Source organism: Toxotes jaculatrix, chromosome 19, assembly GCF_017976425.1.
Source record: "Toxotes jaculatrix isolate fToxJac2 chromosome 19, fToxJac2.pri, whole genome shotgun sequence".
Taxonomy (NCBI): Eukaryota; Metazoa; Chordata; class Actinopteri; family Toxotidae; genus Toxotes; species Toxotes jaculatrix.
In genome coordinates, this window is record NC_054412.1 from 21,279,268 (window position 1) to 21,300,083 (window position 20,816).

At 41.5% G+C, this 20,816-nt stretch overlaps 1 protein-coding gene across 1 annotated transcript; it reads left to right on the forward strand.

The window, feature by feature from the left end:
• Window positions 1–409: 409 nt before the first annotated feature.
• On the forward strand, window positions 410–17,464 carry ddhd1b (DDHD domain containing 1b). Its single transcript, XM_041065094.1, has 13 exons — window positions 410–1,419; window positions 2,599–2,775; window positions 3,178–3,306; window positions 4,025–4,172; window positions 4,267–4,376; window positions 6,350–6,456; window positions 6,818–7,074; window positions 8,899–8,974; window positions 9,575–9,724; window positions 10,033–10,097; window positions 10,390–10,568; window positions 12,923–13,171; window positions 13,630–17,464. Exons 1-13 carry the CDS (start codon window positions 705–707, stop codon window positions 13,812–13,814), a joined length of 2,547 nt encoding a protein of 848 aa, XP_040921028.1. The 5' UTR covers window positions 410–704; the 3' UTR covers window positions 13,815–17,464.
• The last annotated feature ends 3,352 nt before the right edge of the window (window positions 17,465–20,816 follow it).

Below are 20,816 nucleotides of genomic sequence, written 5' to 3' on the forward strand. Positions count from 1 at the left end.
ATTTTTCTTTCTTGACCATTGAGTAACTACAGAGTGTCTTCAAAAGAAAACTTTACGTTGAAATATTTTACTGACTCAATTTACTCACGATACCAGATCGTAGTTTTTAAGCTAAGAAACCTAATGAGTCAAGTGCTTCGGACACAGCCAGAGCAGATCCTGTTACACTGCAAACTTCAAAATAAAACTCTGTGTCGAAATGAGATTGACAGAGCGATCAGATGGCTATGTTCTGAACAATACAAGTAAACACTGCGTGGGCAGTTGTGTTTTCATTCGATATATATTCCTCTTGCACTCTGCATTGTGTGGTAATAATTTTAAAATCCGCGTGCTCGTGGCAGTGGAGTTTATTTTGAATGTTTAAACAGGACGTTTACTTGACAGCATGGAGCAGCTGAGATTACATCCTAGCTAGTACCGTTTAGTGATCATCACAGCAGTTATCACGAAAACTGGGATCGGGAACGGCAGTGTGTTCAGGCAGGGACGCAGCAACATCTCTATTATTAGTAGGATTAGTGCTTCTAAACCTGTACATATAATGTGAAGGACTGTAGTCCGGATCAGAACAGTTTGGCGTACAGATGTTAGCAGCTGTGGAGGAAGGACCCGTTAATCCGGTGTAACAGTGTGACAGTGGGGGCATCGTTGTGTGTTTCAATGTACTGAGTCTAAAAACCTGCGGCCGGACCGTGAGCAACATGACGGAGAAACCGACTGTCCGCCAGCAGAGCTCGGAGAATAACTCTGTCAGCAGCAGTGAGTGGGACATGGCAAATGATGTGTTTGTGTCCGGCTACGACGACAATCCGCTGGCAGATAGTGCTGCTGCCGTGGACCCGGACCCAGCGCAGCCCAGCTTGGACAGACACCTGCCGCTCTTATCCCAGGATGGCATGATGCTGGGCCTGGCTGGGGAGGAATATCCAGACTCACCGTATATGGACATCGATCCAAACTACACTGAAAGTGATGGGAACGTCACAACCAAGAAGCGCATACGGTCTAACAGCTCCAGGCACCGCGGTGACATCGTCACGGAGCTCGGACCAGAGGAGGTCCGGTGGTTTTACAAAGAGGACAAGCGGACGTGGAAGCCATTCGTCGGACACGACTCTTTAAAAATCGAGATCGTCTATCAGAGATTCTGCGAACAGAACCCCGACAAGGTCAAACGACCCGTCGATCCTGCCGAGGCCGAGGGGAAGGAGGCAGCCAGGTACGGCGAGATCCAGCCGGAAAGCGGGGCTGTGGACAGTGGAAGTGTGCCGCGGGGCGGAGGGCAGCGGCACTCGGTGTCAGAGGAGATGAAGGACCAGGACGACATCAGCATCAGCGTGGAGGCAGTGTGTGTCAGAGGGGGTCTTTATGAAGTGGATATCAGAGAGAAGGAATGCTATCCCGTTTACTGGAACCGTGAGCATGTCAATGATTTCTGTCCATAATCGTTATTAACTCACTGTTAGTAAACCTGTTAGCGCAACCACTGTCACTACCAGCCTTCTGCTGCTGCTGTACCACATCACCTTTTTTGACTTGTAGCAAGTCCCATTAACCCCCTGCTGCTGCTAACACCAACAGCACCAGTCTGTGCTACAGAACCACACTGTTAGAACCAGCCTACTACTGCTCCTGGGCTGGATAGACCTGTTACAGTTGCCACTGTCACATCAAGCTTGACCACTCCTACCAGCCATACTACCAGGCTATTAGGACGATTAAAGTAGTAGCTGTTTCCATAAAATACTGCTAGACCCCTCAGGCTCTAGACAGCAGATAGTACAATCATTCATATTCATTCACTATTCATTAGTGCTGAAATTAGACAGTGACTTCATTAGTTACCCTGATTATTTTCACTGATTGGAAAGAAATGTGGTAAAAGTAACCACATAAATTGGCATATACAGTTGCTGAAGTAAACTAAAACAATTTTCATCACTGATGTATTTCTTTTCTTTTTTTAAAACTAAGAGTTAAATAAAATATCAGAAAACAGGAAAAAAAAAATAAATAAAAGGGAAATGTCTCCTTTAGAGCTCAGTGCTACATTATTATATAAACACCTGACATCTCTTTGGTAGTTACTTCTACAATAGGGTTAGGGTCAGGGTTCAGAATCACCAGGTGGAAACAATAGCAGCTCTGCTATCCTGGCTGTTAAGCAGGTACAGAAAAAATTCAGCCAGAAAATATTTTCCATGTTTGCTTGATAAATGAAACAACTGGCAGATTGTGGAATCATGTTAATCATGAGTAAATGATATATTAATTACTGATTATATTATTAATTATATGGAAAACACAATAAGCCACTGAACCAGAGATTTAATGGCTGTTAGCCTTACTGGATTGGTGTAGTGGCCATCTTTGGTATCATTTTTTATTTCCAAAAAACTTATATTCAGTTTTTTACTTTATGCCTCATGAGTGTGGCCCCACTTTGTATCTTTATCTCATTCACCGTACACGTCTTTACGTTCCCTCCTTCATCTCAAGTGTTTCCTGTACCTTGTTTAAGACTGGGAAGTAAACCCAGCAAGTATCAGCTACGCAACCTTTCAAACAGTGTTAACATCATGTGTTGTCCCCCAGAGCAAGACCGTATTCCTGTGATGAGGGGTCAGTGGTTCATTGATGGAACGTGGCTTCCCCTAGAGGAGGACGAGAGTGACCTCATTGAGCTAGAGCACCTGGCCCGTTTCCGGGGGCAACAGATGAGGGACACCTATGAGATGGAGGCGGTGACCACCACGGTGGACAGCAAGGACGGTAAGGAATCTAAGATAGAGTGTGGAAGAAAGTGGTCCCAGAGAGATAGATTTATGTCTGTGTGTTACAGACAGAGAGGATAACGGTTTGCTTGGACGTGAGTGTGTTGAGTGTATGGAGGCTGTGTGTGTGTGTGTGTGTGTGTGCATTGGCTGTAACTCTGCCATTCAAAACAAGCCCACAAAACAAGTCAGGTGATGTTATTTTAGCTGACTTTGGCTAAACCAACAGGAAGCTCACCTGAGAAGGTGGCACTGAGTGTGTGCACGGTCTGTATCATTCTGTAAATAGATTTCAGGCAAATGGAGCTTCACACACTCACACACTCATGGGGAATGGTAAATTAATTATGCTGGCTGAAGTGTGTCACTTGCTGTTAATCACAGTGTGACTGTCTCGCAGCCATCCACAGTCTGAAGCTGAGCAGGAGTCACGTGGACTGGCACAGTGTGGACGAGGTGTACCTGTACAGCGACGCCACCACCTCCAAGATCGCACGCACCGTCACTCAGAAACTGGGCTTCTCTAAAGGTAAATGGAAAAAACTTACAAGATGCACATGCACACTTACAAGAGAAGAATTCTGCTCACCCAATCAATTCCACGAGCAGCTCGGTGAAGAATTTGATATATTGAACGACAGGAGTGGAAAACAAGGTCGCGAGTCGTACCCACACCAGTGCAGCCCATTGGGATGATTAACAGAGTGCTTTTTTTGGTATGAATGCTCTGTAATAGAGACACGATTTCCAGAAAAAGATGTGACTAGATTTTTAAAATGTCTTTCTCCTCCAGTGTATTGTGTGTAGCCAGAAACCTCAGAGGTACCTGTCTCCAAACCAAAACTATCTGACTAGAGAGATTCTAGAGAGGGCAGAGAGAAAATATGTTGTTTTGTCATTTGGGTGAACTGTCCCTTAAATAAACTATCGACCGATTTATTAAAGTAGGACTACAATTTATAGGTTGCAGAACTGACTCATTAAAATCTCTGGGAACTTTACATCCAGCATGCACTCTCAAAGCCATTTGTTGTTCCCTGCATTGGGACCTGGTTTGATGGCCCATCTAAAAAACAGGGTCATATATGAACATGTTACTGCATCATGCTCTACTTGGTGATGTTAGAGGGGTTTCAAAAGAAAGGTGGCGTTTGCCTTGTTGCTGGAAAAAATAGTTCAGCCACTTTAGTTTAGTGGTCCTTAGCACACAGCATGCTAAATAGTAATGTTCCCTCTCGTGTCCTCAGCCTCAAGCAGCGGGACACGTCTCCATCGGGGGTATGTGGAGGAGGCAGCACCAGAGGACACCCCACCTGAAACCACACACATTGTCTTTGTGGTGCATGGCATCGGCCAGAAGATGGACCAAGGCCGTATCATCAGGAACACCAGCATGTGAGACATGGGGGACATTTCCTGTGGGAGCACATATAACTGAATGGAATCAGAATCATTGTTGAAGTAATTGTTTGTCTCGGGTATTGTGCAGGATGAGAGATGCTGCCAGGAAGATGGAGGAGAAGCACTTCTCTGATCGCACCACAGAACACGTAGAGTTCCTTCCTGTGGAGTGGAGGTCTAAACTGGCTCTGGATGGAGGTATACTACACCTTAGTGTATACTGACCCACCTCTCCACCTTTTAAAATAGTAGGATCAGAACTGGCATTAATTCAGTACGAGATAAAGCCAGACATATGTAAGACCAAATGACATGGGAACCATGGTCACAATTGTGGCACATAAACATTATATTTTCTGTGTACAGAGTAATGGATGTCAGGAAACACACACACACACACATTAGTACTCACTGATGGTTTGACATTGATGAAGGAAACAGGTTATGACTATTGAGAGGAAACAATTTGACTGAAGTAGAAACTCTGGAATTGATAAATATTTGATGATGTTATCCACCCCAGTATTTGCACCTGCAGTATTCAGAACAAACGTGAACAAAAGTGGCACTGGAGCAACATTCACTGGGTCATCAACATTACAAAGGCTTATTCTCTTCGCTCCTTTTTTGCATGAGTTTGAGCAGCAAATCTTATGGTCAGATATGAAGATGTGCAGCTGATATTTTGGCTCATGTGAAAGGTTAGAGGGTCACCAAAAACCCTGATTCATCCTCTGAGGACCATGAACATTCACATCTGCACTCACTGTGATGTGGTCATTAGTCTTTTGTGATACCTCGTCATGGACAAAAGGTTGATAAGTGACATTCTAAACAGTTACTTGATGACATGCTACAGTATTTCTCAAGGTTGCCAAAATCATCAGGACAGGAAGTTGTTGTGAAGTGCATTATTAGAGAAAGAGAGAGAGCATGCAACATCTGTCTGAGTCAGGGGTCGACAACCCGTGGCTCCAGAGCCGCATGTGGCTCTTTCATCCCTCTGCTGTGGCTCCCTGTGACTTTGAAAAATAAATAGAGTAATTAATATAAATGTATTTTTATTTTAGTTTGTTCATTTTTTAAATGTAATTCTAAATTTGAGGATTACGGTGATCTTGTAACATTAAAACAAAATATTTTTAATTTTTTGTCAAAATATGCATCACAACCGCCGCTGTGCGACACCCGGTGGCAACATTTTCAGGTTGACAGCTGACTGCACGCTCTAGTGCACGCGATAAAGTGATGACGGAACACAGAATCAGATGGCATTTTTGGTTCGCTGTAGTTGGAAAATAAAATAATGTTTAAGTTTGGATTTTTATTTCAGAAATATGAGGAGAACTCAAACAGACACTGAGTATTTTATTTGAAAGTAAGCATTAACCAAGCGTCTTTTTTTTCAGAGTTGAAAATGTTTTCTGTGGGAGATGGTCCAAATGGCTCTTATATTATTTAAGGTTGCCGACCCCTATTCTGAATGGAAACAAACAATACAGTGAGCAGAGAATCCAGTTGCTCACAGACAAGACCAGACAAAATAACTCGACTAAAAATCCTACTAAAATGCAGCATTAATTAATGATTTATCTACTCATACACAGTCCTGTAGCTAACTTTGCTCAGATGTCAGCTTACGAGTGACCATATGCGTGTCTGTTTGAATAGTGTCGAGCAGATCTGGTGGCTTGGAGGTGTGCAGTCTGCTTTCTCCTGGTTCATCAGCTGGGTCTGGCCTTTGCATCTCTGGCTGGGTCAAATGTGTGTGTGTGTGTGTGTGTGTGTGTGTGTGTGTGTGTGTGTGTGTCTGTGTGTGTCTGTGTCTGTGTCTCTGTGGAACTGCTTGGCTGGCAGTGGAAATGAACTGGCTACAACAGTTAAGTAGCAGATGGACAAGACTAGTTTATCTTATGGGAAAACCAACAACCACCAACATGGTCCTTTCTTATTTGTTCTGTAGAAAAGGAATATCTCTTTCTCACCAGTTCAGGGCACAACAGAGAGAGAAAGAATTTACTGTGGGAGCAGAGGACTGTGGGAAGCTGAGGCATGTGAAACCCCCACATCAGAATTATTGCTTTTCATCAGAATATAAAATAGAATTTAAAAATTTTTCTCTTGGGGAATCTGACAGCTGTCTTGGATGTATTTGTATGTTCTCCCTGCAGACACGGTGGACTCCATCACTCCAGACAAAGTACGAAGTCTCAGAGACATGCTGAACAGCAGCGCCATGGACATCATGTACTACACCAGCCCACTGTACAGAGATGAGGTGAGCTGAGACCATACTGCTCTACAGCCTTCCAGTTCCTGTTAAGAAACACCCAGGTGGAGGTTCAGCCTCACTCTGACGAGGTGTTCTACACTTTGTCACCCAGCTGCCAATTTGGGAGCTTGAGTCCTGTGAGACTGAATTTCCTCCCCTCGATCACAACTAAATGCTGTCTGAGCAGTTATAATCCAACACTGAATTACGGCCAACTGCCAGGCAGTGAAATAATAGATGGATAACCAAGGCTCTAAAGTATCAAAAATAACTGTGAATCTTATTAGTAAAGTTAAAGTTTGCAACAGAGGCAAATACCCCTCAAATGTGTGTATGTTCGATGTTGTGTGTCTTTGTGTGTGTGTAGATTACCAGGGGTTTGACTCTGGAGCTGAATCGTCTATACTCACTCTTCTGCTCACGGAATCCAGACTTTGAGAAAAACGGCAAAGTGTCTATAGTGTCACACTCGCTGGGCTGCGTCATCACCTACGACATCATGACAGGATGGGACCCCGTTCGCTTTCATCATCAAGAAGCGCCAGACCCAGAGGAGACAAAGGTCCGCTGGCCGAGCGACGAGGAGCGACACCTTCAGGAGCAGTTGAGACTCACACGCCTCAGGTACTGAATAATACAGGGTTATTGTTCTGGAACAGGTGTGGAGTTCGATTCCACATCTGGAGTAGAGCTAAAAAAAACAGTTCATTTTGAATCGAATGGTCAGAACTGTCAGAATTTATGTCACTATAGAAAAACTGAGTGGGAGATTTAGGTAGGTTCAAGAGTAACTGGACATTTTGCTACTAAATGTTTCTTGGGTAGCTGAGTGTTGTCAACTCAGACTTTCTGTTTGGATTGCGGTGGAGTTGTCTGTCAAAACAAAGAGTAACAAGAAGACCATACAAGTGAAGAACATAATAATGAGGCTCAAACAATCTATCAGAGAGATATCATAGGTCAATGGTTTGACAAAATCAACTGCTGGGTCCATTCTAAAAACACAGAGGTGCACAGGAAAATGGGACAGTGCTAAACAAGCTGGTAGACTGAGGAGCACAAGTCTTGTGGATGAGCAGAAAATCATTTGCATGGTGAAGAAAACTGCATAGGACGACAAGAATACTGTCCAGGGTGCAGACAGACATGTGTCCTTGTCAACCTCAGAAGATTCATCACAAGATCCAAACCCCTGGTGAGGCTCAGAAACAGAAAGGCCAGGTTTCAGTTCACAAAAACATACAAACAGAAATTGGTACGGTTCTAGAACAAAGTTCTGTGGACTGATGGAACAAATTCAACCTCTATCAAAATGTGCGTACGTATGACCGAAAGCAACCAAAGAGCTAAAGGCAGAGAAACCCCAGAACAAGAGTAGCTGAGGGATGCTGCAGTGAAGGCCTGGGAGAGCATCAGCAGGAAGGATTCTAAAGAACCTGATGCTGCTTCAGGGGCTGAAGACTCCAGACAGACATTGACTGCAAAGGATTTTCATTAAAAATTAAACATGATGATTGTGTTGACCTCATGTGTGTCTATATATTGGTACACATGATTGAAAGCATTAAAAGTCAAAATGGGTATATGCAGCATGGTGTAAAGACAGCTGAGGAACCCTGCAGCCTACCACAACTGATAACAAGAAGCTACATGAACAGTGCTGAATGACATATCAACAAGCTGTTTACAGTGCAACTGGACTTGCTTAGATTGCTGAAGACGTTTAACTTCTTATGTCCAAGAGCTTCTTTGGCCCTTGACAGAAATGAAGACGCCTCTTGGATGAGTATACAATGTATTTCCCTTTGACTGAGCACTTGTAGGCACAGGCAATCCCTGTGTATACAGTATCACTATATCTAATTATTTTCTCTAAGTAATTAGAAACAAACTCCTTTGTTGCTGAGCTTCACAAAATTGCAACAAAGAGCCTCATAAACTGGACAGTTTGTTAGCTTTGTTTCCTTTGTATGAGTTCTGCTAAAACTGACTCTGCACACAAATATCCCTTTCTTGTCACCTGGAATAAGCTTCTTGGAAACTAAAATAACAAGGAAGCAACTGACAACAGCTGACCTCATTTTTAAGTGCCGATTGCAAGACCTCCAATGAATGCCTCTTTTGTTACAAACGTATGATTTTGAGTTTGCTGTACCCTTTAAGCTTGACGATTCAGAGAACCCCTTGATTGCAAATAGAAGACAATGTCAGTGTTATTTGACAGATGCACCTTACCAAAAATCACAGAACATTTGACCACATTTTCAGTGTTTTATGTGTTATGTATTTTATGTAAGATTTCCAAAAGCAGTTGGTTGCAGGACGTTGCATCTCTGACAAAATTAAGTTCTCGTTTTCATAATGAAGTAACATATTGATTGAACTGGCTTTGATTTCCAGTACCTTCTATTGGAGTAAATCTCTGTGTTATATCCATCATCTCACCAGACTGAGGGACTTGGAGGATCAGTTCCAGGGTTTGCAGACCTCATCTTGTGTTGCAGTGCCAGCCTTGAAATTCAAGGTAATTCTGTTGGATTATACTGTATTTGTCATCAGCTGTCACCAGCCATTTTCTGTTCAGCGCATGTCCGAGATTTGATTACAGCTACAAACCTGTTTCTAATTAAAACCCTTCAGATTGAAACTACAAACTTTCTGAATGAAACTACAAACCTTCTGAATGAAATGGATGTATATGAACTATCCTGAGATAACTTCTTTTTAAATTTGGTGATAAACATCCACTGTCCACTAAATTATTACTGTGAAGTACTTGCTTAAAAACTCAAAGGACAAGGCAGTGATGCAGACTTTCCAGTATGTGTTTTCTACCTTCCAGTCACTGGTTTCAGTTGATTCAGTGGTTCTCACTTTTGGATTTACTGTAACCTGAGCAGAGGGTGAACTGAAATCCATGACCATAATAGCAATTTTTTAGCAGATTTTTTATTAATGTTTGTTATAAGAAGATTTGGTTTAGTGTGCATGTTCATTTTCAGAAACCTGCTTGCTGAATATGTACAGCACATTGTCCTCTGTAAAGAGGCCCCTGAGCAGCTCTATAGGAGCAGTTATGGCCTGAGCCTTTCAGGGGGAAGTGTCCCTGTTCTTTGTGTTGCAGGTGGAAAATTTCTTCTGCATGGGCTCTCCTCTGGCTGTTTTCTTGGCATTGCGAGGGATCCGGCCTGGAAGCAATGGTGTGCAGGACCACATCCTCCCCACATCTATCTGCAAACGCCTCTTCAACATATTCCATCCCACAGACCCTGTGGTGAGTTACAGTGTCCTGAACTCTGTGTGTCACTATCCTGCTCAGGTCATAATCATCACCCACTCCTCTGATTTTTCTGAGTTTGAGGGTTGTGTTATGGCTTGTGACAGAGAGAAGCACAACCTTTCAATGGATACTATATAGGTCTGTGGAGCTCTTATTAATATCACACTACAAGATAATGAAAACTAAATGACATTCTGACAAGTCCATTAAAATGAAATGTTCAAAAAGAAAGAATTTCTGAGAAGAGAAATGTTGTGAGAAACCCTCACCTGCTCAGAAGCATTTGTGTTTGTTTGTTTCAGGCGTACAGATTGGAGCCTCTTATCTTAAAACACTACAGTAACATTGCACCTGTACAAATCCACTGGTAAGTCCTGTGATTATATGTGAGAGATTACATGCTGGTTTTGAAAGAATTTAGCAGGTCAGTAGATTACCTGCATCATTTCACATCTCTCTCTCTTTTTGATCATCTATTATTTGTAAAATGATTTTGTTTCTATAAATAATTTATAATAAGAGCAGTGGTATAATGAACTGGTATAAATTCGTAATAATGATCATGTTTTAGTCTGTCTGTTACAATGTAAAGTTGTATGAGATCAGAATGAGGAGTACAGTACGCTGTGACCTGAGGTTGATGTGAATGTGATGTGCAGGTACAACACCACCAGCCCGACACCTTATGATCAGATCCGGCCAACGTTGCTCAACCCTCCGAAGGAGACCACGTCTGTCTCAGACTCAGAAAGCATCCCCAGCCCTTGCACCTCCCCCCCGCAGGCCCGTCGGCACTACGGAGAGTCCATTACAAGCCTGGGCAAGGCCAGCATCATGGGTGAGCACATAGACAGGGTTACAGCCACGTTGATGGGAGATGTGCAGTAGCACATGATATCATTTCTGGTGTTTGTTCTCACACTTAAGAATCACTTTAAGAAATTAAAATAACAAACAGGAACCAAGTGGAAATCAGCCCTTTCAGGCACAACAGCCACACACTGACAGTAAATCTGTGATGAGAGAAACAGGAGCTGCTTGCCCTGCTGATATTGTAGCAAGGCAAGCAGTGGACACTGTGCATGGTCTAAACAAATCGATATAAGCAATTAGCTTCTGTCTCCTGGACTGACAACATGATGTCACTTTTCCTTTATGCATCAGATGTGCAGACTGAAAGTACAGTATGGGCCACTCCAAACAGATGAAAGATGTGAGACTACTGTTACTATTCCTCCCACATACAGTTGGAGACAAAAGTATTGGCACCCCTGTCAGTTTGACATGTTTTGCATAAAGCAAGGGTTTAATGCAATTTTTTATTGAAGCAAACTAAATGAACATTTCAAAACAATGATGTGATCAACAAATAAGAAATTATTTTGCAGTCTGACAGAAATTTTACAAAAACATAATTGGTTGGTGACAAAAGTATTGGCACTTAGCAGTTAGTACTTTGTATGTCCGCCTTTGGCCTTTACAACTGCTTGTAATCTGTTCTTGTAGCTTGATATCAACTGCTGACACCTCTGCACAGGTATTTTGGCCCATTCTTGCTGGCAGATAGTCTTGAGTTTAGTCAGACTGGAAGGCTTTCATGAAGCAACTGTAACTCTGCCCATAACATCTCAATTGGGTCGAGATCTGGGGACTGGGATGGCCACTGTAGAACAGAAATCTTCTTTTCCTTCAAAAATTCTGTTGTTGATTTTGCTGTGTGTTTTGGATCGTTGTCATGCTGAAAGTAGAAACGTCGACCCAGTAGCTGCCTTGCTGATGGGAGCATTAGATCATAAAATATTTCTTGATACATGGTGGCATCCATCATTCCTTCTATGATGTGAAGAGTCCCTGTGCCTGCACTACTGAAGCATGCCCAAACCATGATGGAACCACCATTGTACTTTACAGTAGGCACCAGATGCTTTTCATCCAAGGCTTGTCCTGGCTGTGTCCAAACATAGCGAGGGCTGTTAATTCGGAAAAACTCTATTCTTGACTCATCTGACCACAGTACTTTTAAGAAGAAGCTGTCAGATTCACTCACATACTTCTTAGTATACTCCAGTGGCATCTTCTTGTGGACAGCTCTCAGGTAAGGCTTTTTGATGGATCAACATCCTCTGTACCCATTTCTGCTGAGTGTTCTCTGTACAGTTCTTGTGTGTACAAATGTTCCAGAAGTTTTTCCTTGATATCCTTGGCTGTAAGTCCAGGGTTCTTTTTGACCTCTCGCACAACTTTTCTAGCACTTCTGTTCTCAATCTTTCTTGGACATCCACATCTAGGCCTGTTTTCAACTGTAGAAGTCAGGTTGAACTTCTTGATCATTTCTCTCACTGTTGACTTAGGCATTTCGAACTTTTCTGCAATTTTCTTGTAACTGTTCCCTTTCTGGTGGTCAGTTACAATGCACTTTCTAACTTGCAAACTGACTTCTTTAGACTTCACCATGATGCTTGGCTAGTGGGCAAGTGCAAGTTGAATAAAACTTGGCTGTCCCCCTTTTTATCTGTGGATAAAGCCATCTAACAACTACCGACAGGTGTGTCAACACTTAACAACCCTTCCGCACCTGTCTGCATGATTCAATCTTGAAAAGTTAACAAAATATAAAAGGTGCCAATACTTTTGCCACCGACCAATTACATTTTTGTAAAATTTCTGTCAGACAGCAAAATAATTTCTTGTTATTTGTTGATCACATTATTGTTTTGAAATGTTCATTTAGTTTGCTTCAATAAAAAATTGCATTAAACCCTTGCTTTATACAAAACATGTCAAACTGACAGGGGTGCCAATATTTTTGTCTCCAACTGTAAGTTATAACTTTACAATTCACTTGCAGGGGACCATCACAGACACAGGAAAAACATGTAAACTAACCCAGAACCTTCTAGCTTATGAGTTTCCTGGAAAGCCCACTGACTAAGCTTGTTTGTGTTAGATTGTCCTTGGTTGTCTGAGTGGGGTCAGATGTCTTGCAGAGATAGAGCTTGAACCATCAGAGGTTAGGGATACAGAGCTGCTGAACCAGCTTGCTCCTTAAAATTGTGTGGATATAAAGGAATAATAAAGGAAATCCGGATTCAGTTCTGTTAGTGAATTCATTCAGCTAAGTTTAAGATGATGTTTGTATGAAATATTTGAAATGAGAGAATAATATGATGCATGAATCTCACTGCCCTTCAGGTGCTGCGAGTATTGGAAAGGGAATAGGAGGAATCCTGTTTTCCCGCTTTTCCCGTTCCAGCAGCCAGGTGGGTGGGGTGGAGGAGGAGCCATCGGATTGTGAGGGTGGAGCCTCTGAGATAGAAAACGTGACATCGGGAGAGGAAGGAGCGATGGTGGCAGAGAGCGAGGAAAAGGAGGAGGAGGAGAGGAGGGAGGTGGAGCCTGCCATGTCCCAGTCCACCTCAGCTGTCATGGACAGTACATCGTGTAAGTATTGTGTTTTTGGTGAGAGACCTGCTGTGTCAGTCAAAATCAGTCATACCCCTAAAGTCTTGACTGTTTCCTGTAGTCTTTGGTCCAATTGCAGATTCTTAAGGCCAAATACTGAGCGACTTTTCTCACTCCCTTTCATCCCGTCTGGACTGAAATCCAAACTGTTTTTGTTTTTCCTGTTTTTATAGTGTCTTCACTAAAATTATCTGGATGCAATTAAATAGAATGAAACTTAAATAAGCAAGAAAACATGCACTGTGAAGTAAGTATATATACAAATGTGATTTAATGGACGCATTCTAGGAAAGTCCACATAGGCCATCAATTGTCCAGACTGTCCACAGTTGAAGCGATCGTTTCTACGGGGGGCTCATGCGGACTAGTAGTCCACTTTGGTGCAGACTTCACCAGACTTTCCTCAGGGTAACAATCCGTCCCTTTCTCTTTTGCAGTGGAACTGGAGAGACGCATCGACTTTGAGCTGCGGGAAGGCTTGGTGGAGAGCCGCTATTGGTCGGCGGTGACCTCACACACGGCCTATTGGTGCTCTTACGATGTGGCTCTTTTCCTCCTCACCTTCATGTACAGACCACAAGAACCTCCTGAACCTGCAGAAGACAACCCAGACACCTCATAACATAAACTGACACATGGAACCGTCACAGCTGAGGTCAATTCACTTTCTTCATTCACACCTTCTGAAATATAAACTGAAGACATTCTCTGGTTTCTTAAAATAACTGCGTCACGCAACATTTGATTTAAACAATATTTAAATATAAATAATATCTTATTTAGTATGGAAATATTGTATTTATTCATATTTTTTCATTTATTTTTACATTTTGTTTTGTTTTTTACATTTTTGTTTTGTTACATTTCAAAAACTATCTGTTTTCTAACAGGATAACCTATGACACTAAAGAAAGTAAAATACAGATGAATGAGTAAAGCTGCTTAATTCCTTGTTACTATTTTTTGGATTTGATTGGCAGAAGGCCTGAAATTTGAAGGTTTAAGCTGCTGGCAGTAGGAAGTTTCCAAAAATGAAGTTTTATTTTTGATTTGAATTTGTTGTACATCAGCAGCCACAAATGGCAATTAATAATAATAATAAAAAACCTCTAATGACTGTTAGAACTGAGTGAATGGAAAATGAATTGACCCAACACAAGCACACTCACAAATCAATTATCTGTTTGACACGTCATCTAAAGTCCTTCGAGTTTACACACTAACCTCCATGTGACCTTTGGTCCAGACTAAGCTGTGCTCAGACCCAGGCCCTCAGCGAGGTGTTCATGCTCAAAGCCTGTCCTCTGTTTCCCCGTTGTATCTCTACAACAAGCGCTGTTTCCTGTGCAAAGCACCCTGCTGTGTTCAGCTGTATCAGAGACCCTCACCTCTCACTTCTGTTGGTCTGTGACTTTCTGTGCTGCTGAAGCTGTAGCCATAGAGAAAGCCCCAGTGCTTGTTCCAGGTCTAACCTCGTGCTTGTGAGAAATATGTTGAATAACCGCTGATAATCTCCTACCTGACATGTGATCATGGCAGATCATATTATAGGGAAGGTTAAAGGGAATTCTCTCCAACGCAATTCATCAGTCAATATCTGAGTTAAAGCAGCATTACCTGATTTATCAGTTATTATAAGTAGGCATTAAAGGTTGTGACTGTCATGCACTTGCCCTTGGTGCACCACATCTCTCCTCCCACACTTAATCACCAAGATACCGACCTGGCTCAGTTGAGGAAGCAACTTCAGTGTGACCCAGGAAAATACCACCATCATGGAGCTTTAACTCTCTTGTCATATCAGCCCCTGTGGTGTGTCACTGTGCTGGCTTCCACTGAACTGATGTGTCAGGAGGAAAGAACAGAACACTGACTTTAAGCTTAGAAAAAAACTGGTGGCCAAATGTTTGAGTTGCCAACAGACTAGTTGTTGTTGTAGCCATTAGAGCTCTTACTCATTGCAGGATGACAGCATGATGCTGACTGTAAGCTCAGTCCAACATCAGACACACATTAGTACTACACTAAAATACCATACTTCACATGATTGGATGTTTTGTTGCTCTTCGTATCAAGGCAGCTTCACAAACTCTCTTTCATCTCAGTAAAGCAACAACCAGTTCCAGAGTATTTGGTAGTGTTTGTTAACGCTAAAAAAAGAGATTTGTGAGACTGGAGCCAAGAGAATTTTTTTTTTTTCACATTTAAAATTTTTAAGGAATTGAAATCACACTTTGGCTCAAACAAAGCATGATATGGAAATGTGCCATGGACAGAGATTATTGATTTATTTTGACCTATCTGACACATGGAGGCGGGAGCATGCAGACCGGCACTTAGAACCTGCTGATTCCATGTGCAAATAAAAATGAAATCATCTATGGCAGATTTAAATGAAACATTCAAATCTGCCATAAATGAAGTTTGTAACTGAATATTTTTGACTTTCTCGTTCATTGTTTTGTTGTGATGCTGTTTCTCAGTCTGATTTTCTCATATTTGATGTATGTACTCTAGTCCTCAGGAGGTGGAGATGATTTTTAGATCTCACTTCTGCTAGAGACGGAGCCTATGGACACAGAGACAGTCACAGATTTTCAGAGTGAGGCCTTGAGTCTGCTCAGGGAGGTTCAGTTCTGATAGTGCCGTGGTTTCTGACTCCAGAGCAGCTCTGCCTCTAAGAATGGCTTCTTCTGCTCTAATTTGACTTCTCTCCTTCTGGCCACCGGCTGCTTCACAGCTTAGTGAACTAGTCTAAACGTTGTTCTGTTAGTCAACTATCAGAACAGATAGTTGAAAGTGGATCTCCAAAGCTTAACTTATTATTATTTAACTACAAAACCACATGTCCTTTGTGTTTCGGGGGAAATTGGGTTTTGACTGTATCTGCTGTGTGCTAAAGTAGGTATTATACAATCCCTGCATTTAAATAGTTAATTATTTGTAATTTTGTTTCAGTGACTTTATCATTGTTTTCTTTGAGTCAGAGTAAAATATCAGGTGAATGAGGATATATAGAATTCTCAAACATTTTGCCATAATGATTACACTGTGGTTTCCATCCTTTAGAATGTCTGTGCATACAAGGTCAGTGTGGGCAGTGTTTCAAAGCAAAGAGTAGGACTGATGTATGGATTTTTCTTTGAATTTTGCATCAGCGTGTCAACATTTTTCATCAACAGTTTCTCTCTCTTGGCTGTAACATGCAGGTGAGAAGCTGTTTACACTGACCTGCTCCTTCTAAAACGTGGATATTTTCAGTCAACTGTGGTAAAAACCGTCTACAGTGAGCCTAAATTTCAAGTTTAAGAAAATGAAACCACTGTGTGAAGGTCAGAGAAAATTGCTTAAGGAGCAAAATGTCAAAAATTGCTACTAGTATGAGTCAGGACATCATGTCTTTTTGTGGAACTATATGAAAGTCACATCAGACTTGGCAACTGCATTGGCACAAAAAGATGCCCTTACAATATATAAATGACAATATATGTATACTATATACATAATACCTGCCAGAAGGATGAATGATGCATAGCATTGCATTTGACTGTAAATCACAGGGACTGGGTTGCATTAGGGTTGGGAGTTTCTCATACCATGTTTGCAGCACCAGGTGGCAGCCTGGTCTTTGAATCCCTGCTGGTGTTTGGTTGGTGGCTGCTGGGAATCTCCCCCACCCCTCGCTCCAGTGACATCCTGATACCAGACAGCTTGCCAATAGGACCTGTGTTCTTACCCATATCTGTCCTTGTTTACATGTCCTGGTAAAATGTCATAGGGTTAAATGAATATCTCCTTCCTGTGGAACACCTTAGGCCTACCATTACCTGTGCCATATCTAAGAAACATGTGGTGTTGTGATGTGGTGGATCACCTCTAACTGCCATGGACTGTGGCTGGAGGTCATTCCCCTGAAAATAAAACTCTAACTTTCCATAAGTCAATATTTGGGGAAAGAATCTTTTCATATCACATTCAGTGATTAGGAGGAAGTAGAAGTTTATTCACCAACCATTTCGTGATTGTCTGTGATTTGTTTTTTGTTGATGTTAAGTGCCATTTTGTTTTTCAGTGTGTCATTTTTTAAAGGTAGATAGGTCACAACCTGTTAGCTGAGTGAAAGTAAATGAAAGGTGTCCTCCTTTGCACACAAGGACACTGCCAGTCTGTTGTCATGCTCCCCCGTTCTGCCTTCGTTGTACCGTTCTTTCTTGGATGATGTGGTGCTTTACCTTGATAGATCTTTGATTTTTCATTAAAAAAAGGGGACCTACGCCTCCCTTACACCACTCCCTGGTCTCCATTCATTCCTCTTTTGATCTCTTAAGCTAGCTTCCCGAGACACTTATGTTCTGGTTTGGTCTGGGAGGCTTTTCACAGTCTTCATCATCCTCTTGATGAAACAACCCATAGTATTTGAACATTGTGCCCTGGCTCTGAGGTTCAAATATGACCCACCTTTGCCACCAACTACCGATGATAAACCACAAACAACACTTGCCGCTCGACAAGCTGGGGAATAACAATGTTTACACACTTCATGATGCAGAGAGGTTATTTATTCACTTTTACTACACAGCACAGTATGATTGACAATTTTGTTTAACTTTTGTTTTGATGTTGTTTTGAAATGGTTGCTGTAATTGATGTAAAATTTTGCTGTCATTAGGGGTCCAAGAAACAGCAGTGTTGGAACCTAATCATTATCTAATCATTAGCATTATTATCACCATTATCATTATCATATAATTCCCATTATCATATCATTATCATTACACTTACTTTTGTAAAAACAGTTGTGCCATCTAAATTGTCAGCAGTGCTAAAATGAAGTGTTAGGGCAATGTTTTAGAGCCTGCAAATAAGAATTTTGCAGAAAAAGAGAGACTTTAGATTAGATTAGATTAGATTCAACTATATTGTCATTACGCATGTACAAGGACAGGGTAACGAAATGCAGTTTAGCATCTAACCAGAAGTGCAAAGCAGCAAGTGCAGGATATAAAGTTTACATCTCTCATTCAAATACTTTACATCCAAATGTTACTTATATGTGGCTGCATTTGCTGCGCTATTTTTTTTTGTAAATTTATAAAACATACAGAATCCACATATCATACTAGCTGACTCTAGTTGTAACAAAACTGGTATCAGATGATTCCCTGGATCCTCCTTGTCAGTAATGACTGTTTAGGAGTCACTGTCTTTGCCTTGTCATTTTGTGAAAACTCACATAAAAAAAGCTCCATGTTGCACAAGATTTAATTAGCCATGCAATATTTGGTGTAAATTCAACAATGGGGGTGTTGTAACACATTTCTATTGTGGAACTCATTAAAAAAATCTGATTTTACATGTATCAAAGGCATGTGTCCTGTACATCACGGGTCAGACTTACATGCAGGTCTTCACCACGTGGTGTGGCATGTTCCTCTGATCAGTCAAATGAAACACGTTGGCTGTTGATCAGTTTTGAAAATGTGTTTCTGTCAGTCCACAAACTGATGTATTTTATCATATGTTAGTTGTGTTAACTTTTACAGTTAGCTGCACTTTAACCCAAACACCAAGAGCCTGGTTTACATGGATGCATTTGGTCTTCAAACACCAAACCAGCAGTGCATTAAAGTGAGAGCATACTGGTGGTGCAGCTGTCTGCTGCTCATCTGAACGTCACTGAGCAGTGACTTTAACCCTTCACTGACAGCTCCAAAGCACACCTTGAAAAAGTGCTGCCATGTTATACACTTGATAACATGGCTTGACAATCATGCAGCCCTTGAATGATTGATTTGAATATGATGGAGAGTCAGACACCTTGTCTCAGGCAATAGCATGAGATCTGACTGATATGAAATTTTACCATACAGATGATATAACAGTGTTAAAGCCCCTCAGAAGCTTCAGCTGGTGGCTGTGCTGGGGGCAGATGAATGCACATCTACATTTTCCCAAATAAATGATTTGTGCAAATCCAAGTGTAATCTATCCAAAATTTTGCATTGATTGCTCTGTCAAACATCATCTCCATCAGCAGTAGCACTCACATGGAGCAGACTTCACTGTAATTAAATTAACCTGCTGGCTTAGTTATCATTCATCAATTTGTTTCTCTGTGATATGACAAAGTTATGTGCTATTCCTGATTCTGAATGAGCTCTAAGCTTGTTCACAAAAATTTTAACTCCTTACCAAATAAACAGGAGTATCCCCTGTAGGAGATACAATGGAGGAGATACAATGTTAAAAATAAATCGAATCCTTGGTTCACACCTGAAGTCTCACAGATGTTTAGGTTAAGGGATGTAGCATGGACTAAAACTTGAGGCTCAATGTCCTCTATTGATTGACAGATTTTTAGACGACTGATGTGACAAACAAATGTGACAGGACAATTTGAATTGATGTCATGTCATTTTGATTTGTTTTTTGAAAAACAGTGACATCACCAAATCATTGTCAGGCTTACTCTAAGCATCTGTCTCAAATCTGTCACATTTTTAATTGTCGTTTTATTTCTTCTGGTCACTTGTTTGAAAATCAGAATTTATGGCTTTGGCCTCCTTGGCCTCAACTGACCCAAAAAAAGAGTACTGGAGACCTTTTGCATGTAAGACTGATACTACTGACTGCACTTATCATAGCTTATATTTTAACACATATTTTTATTTTAACTCTTATATAAGTACTGCCTCTGCATAAAGGTGGTGACACCAGTGTTCCAAATAAATACCGCCCAATCCCCAACCTGTCATGTTTAGCTAAAGTCTTGGAAAAGCTCAACAATGATCAAATACATCACTTTCTATGTGAGCATTGCATTTTAAACCCACATCAGTCTGGTTTCAGATCTAGACAGATCCCTGTGACCCCAGTATGTAAGGTAGTAAATTATGTAATCTGTTCTCTGGATACTAAGGAGTGTTGTTAAAGTTGTTGTTATTTTGCCAGGTCCAGGTTTGAGATGTATTCAGGAGCTCATCTTTGGTACAGCTATTCTTATGGAATCTCTCTCTATCTCTTTTTCTTTTAAGGTCACCTCAGGTCACTATCTGCCCTGAGGGTTAGCTCAGGGCAGAGGCTGGTTCTTATCTGGGCTTGCACATTCTGTTGCGGGTTTGTGCCCCATATGGGGATGAGCTGTCATTTGATTTGATATAGTAACTGTAGATGACATTGCTCTGGTCTCCAGTACCATTGTAAGGATCCTCAAAGTTATCTTTGATCAGATCAGGACTTGTTCTTTAACACCCACATAAAACAAACCTCAAGGGCTGCCTTTTTTCACCCATGTAACATTACAAAAATCAAGCACATCCTGTCTCAAAAAGACACTTGTCCATGCTTTTGTTACTTCTTGGCTGGACTGTTACAATTCCTCATTATCAGGCTGCTCCAACAAGCTTCTAAAGGCTCTCCAGTTGATCCAAAAGCCTACAGCGCGAGTACTGACAGGAACCAGGAAAATATGGCAGGCTTACTGTTGGTTCTTAGAGCCTCCAAAAGTAGTCTCTCTCTCTCTCTCTCTCTCTCTCTCTCTCTCTCTCTCTCTCTCTCTTTCCTAACATGAGCCAGGTTCTGTTCAAGGTTTCTACCTGATAAAGGGAGAAGGGAGTTTTTTCTC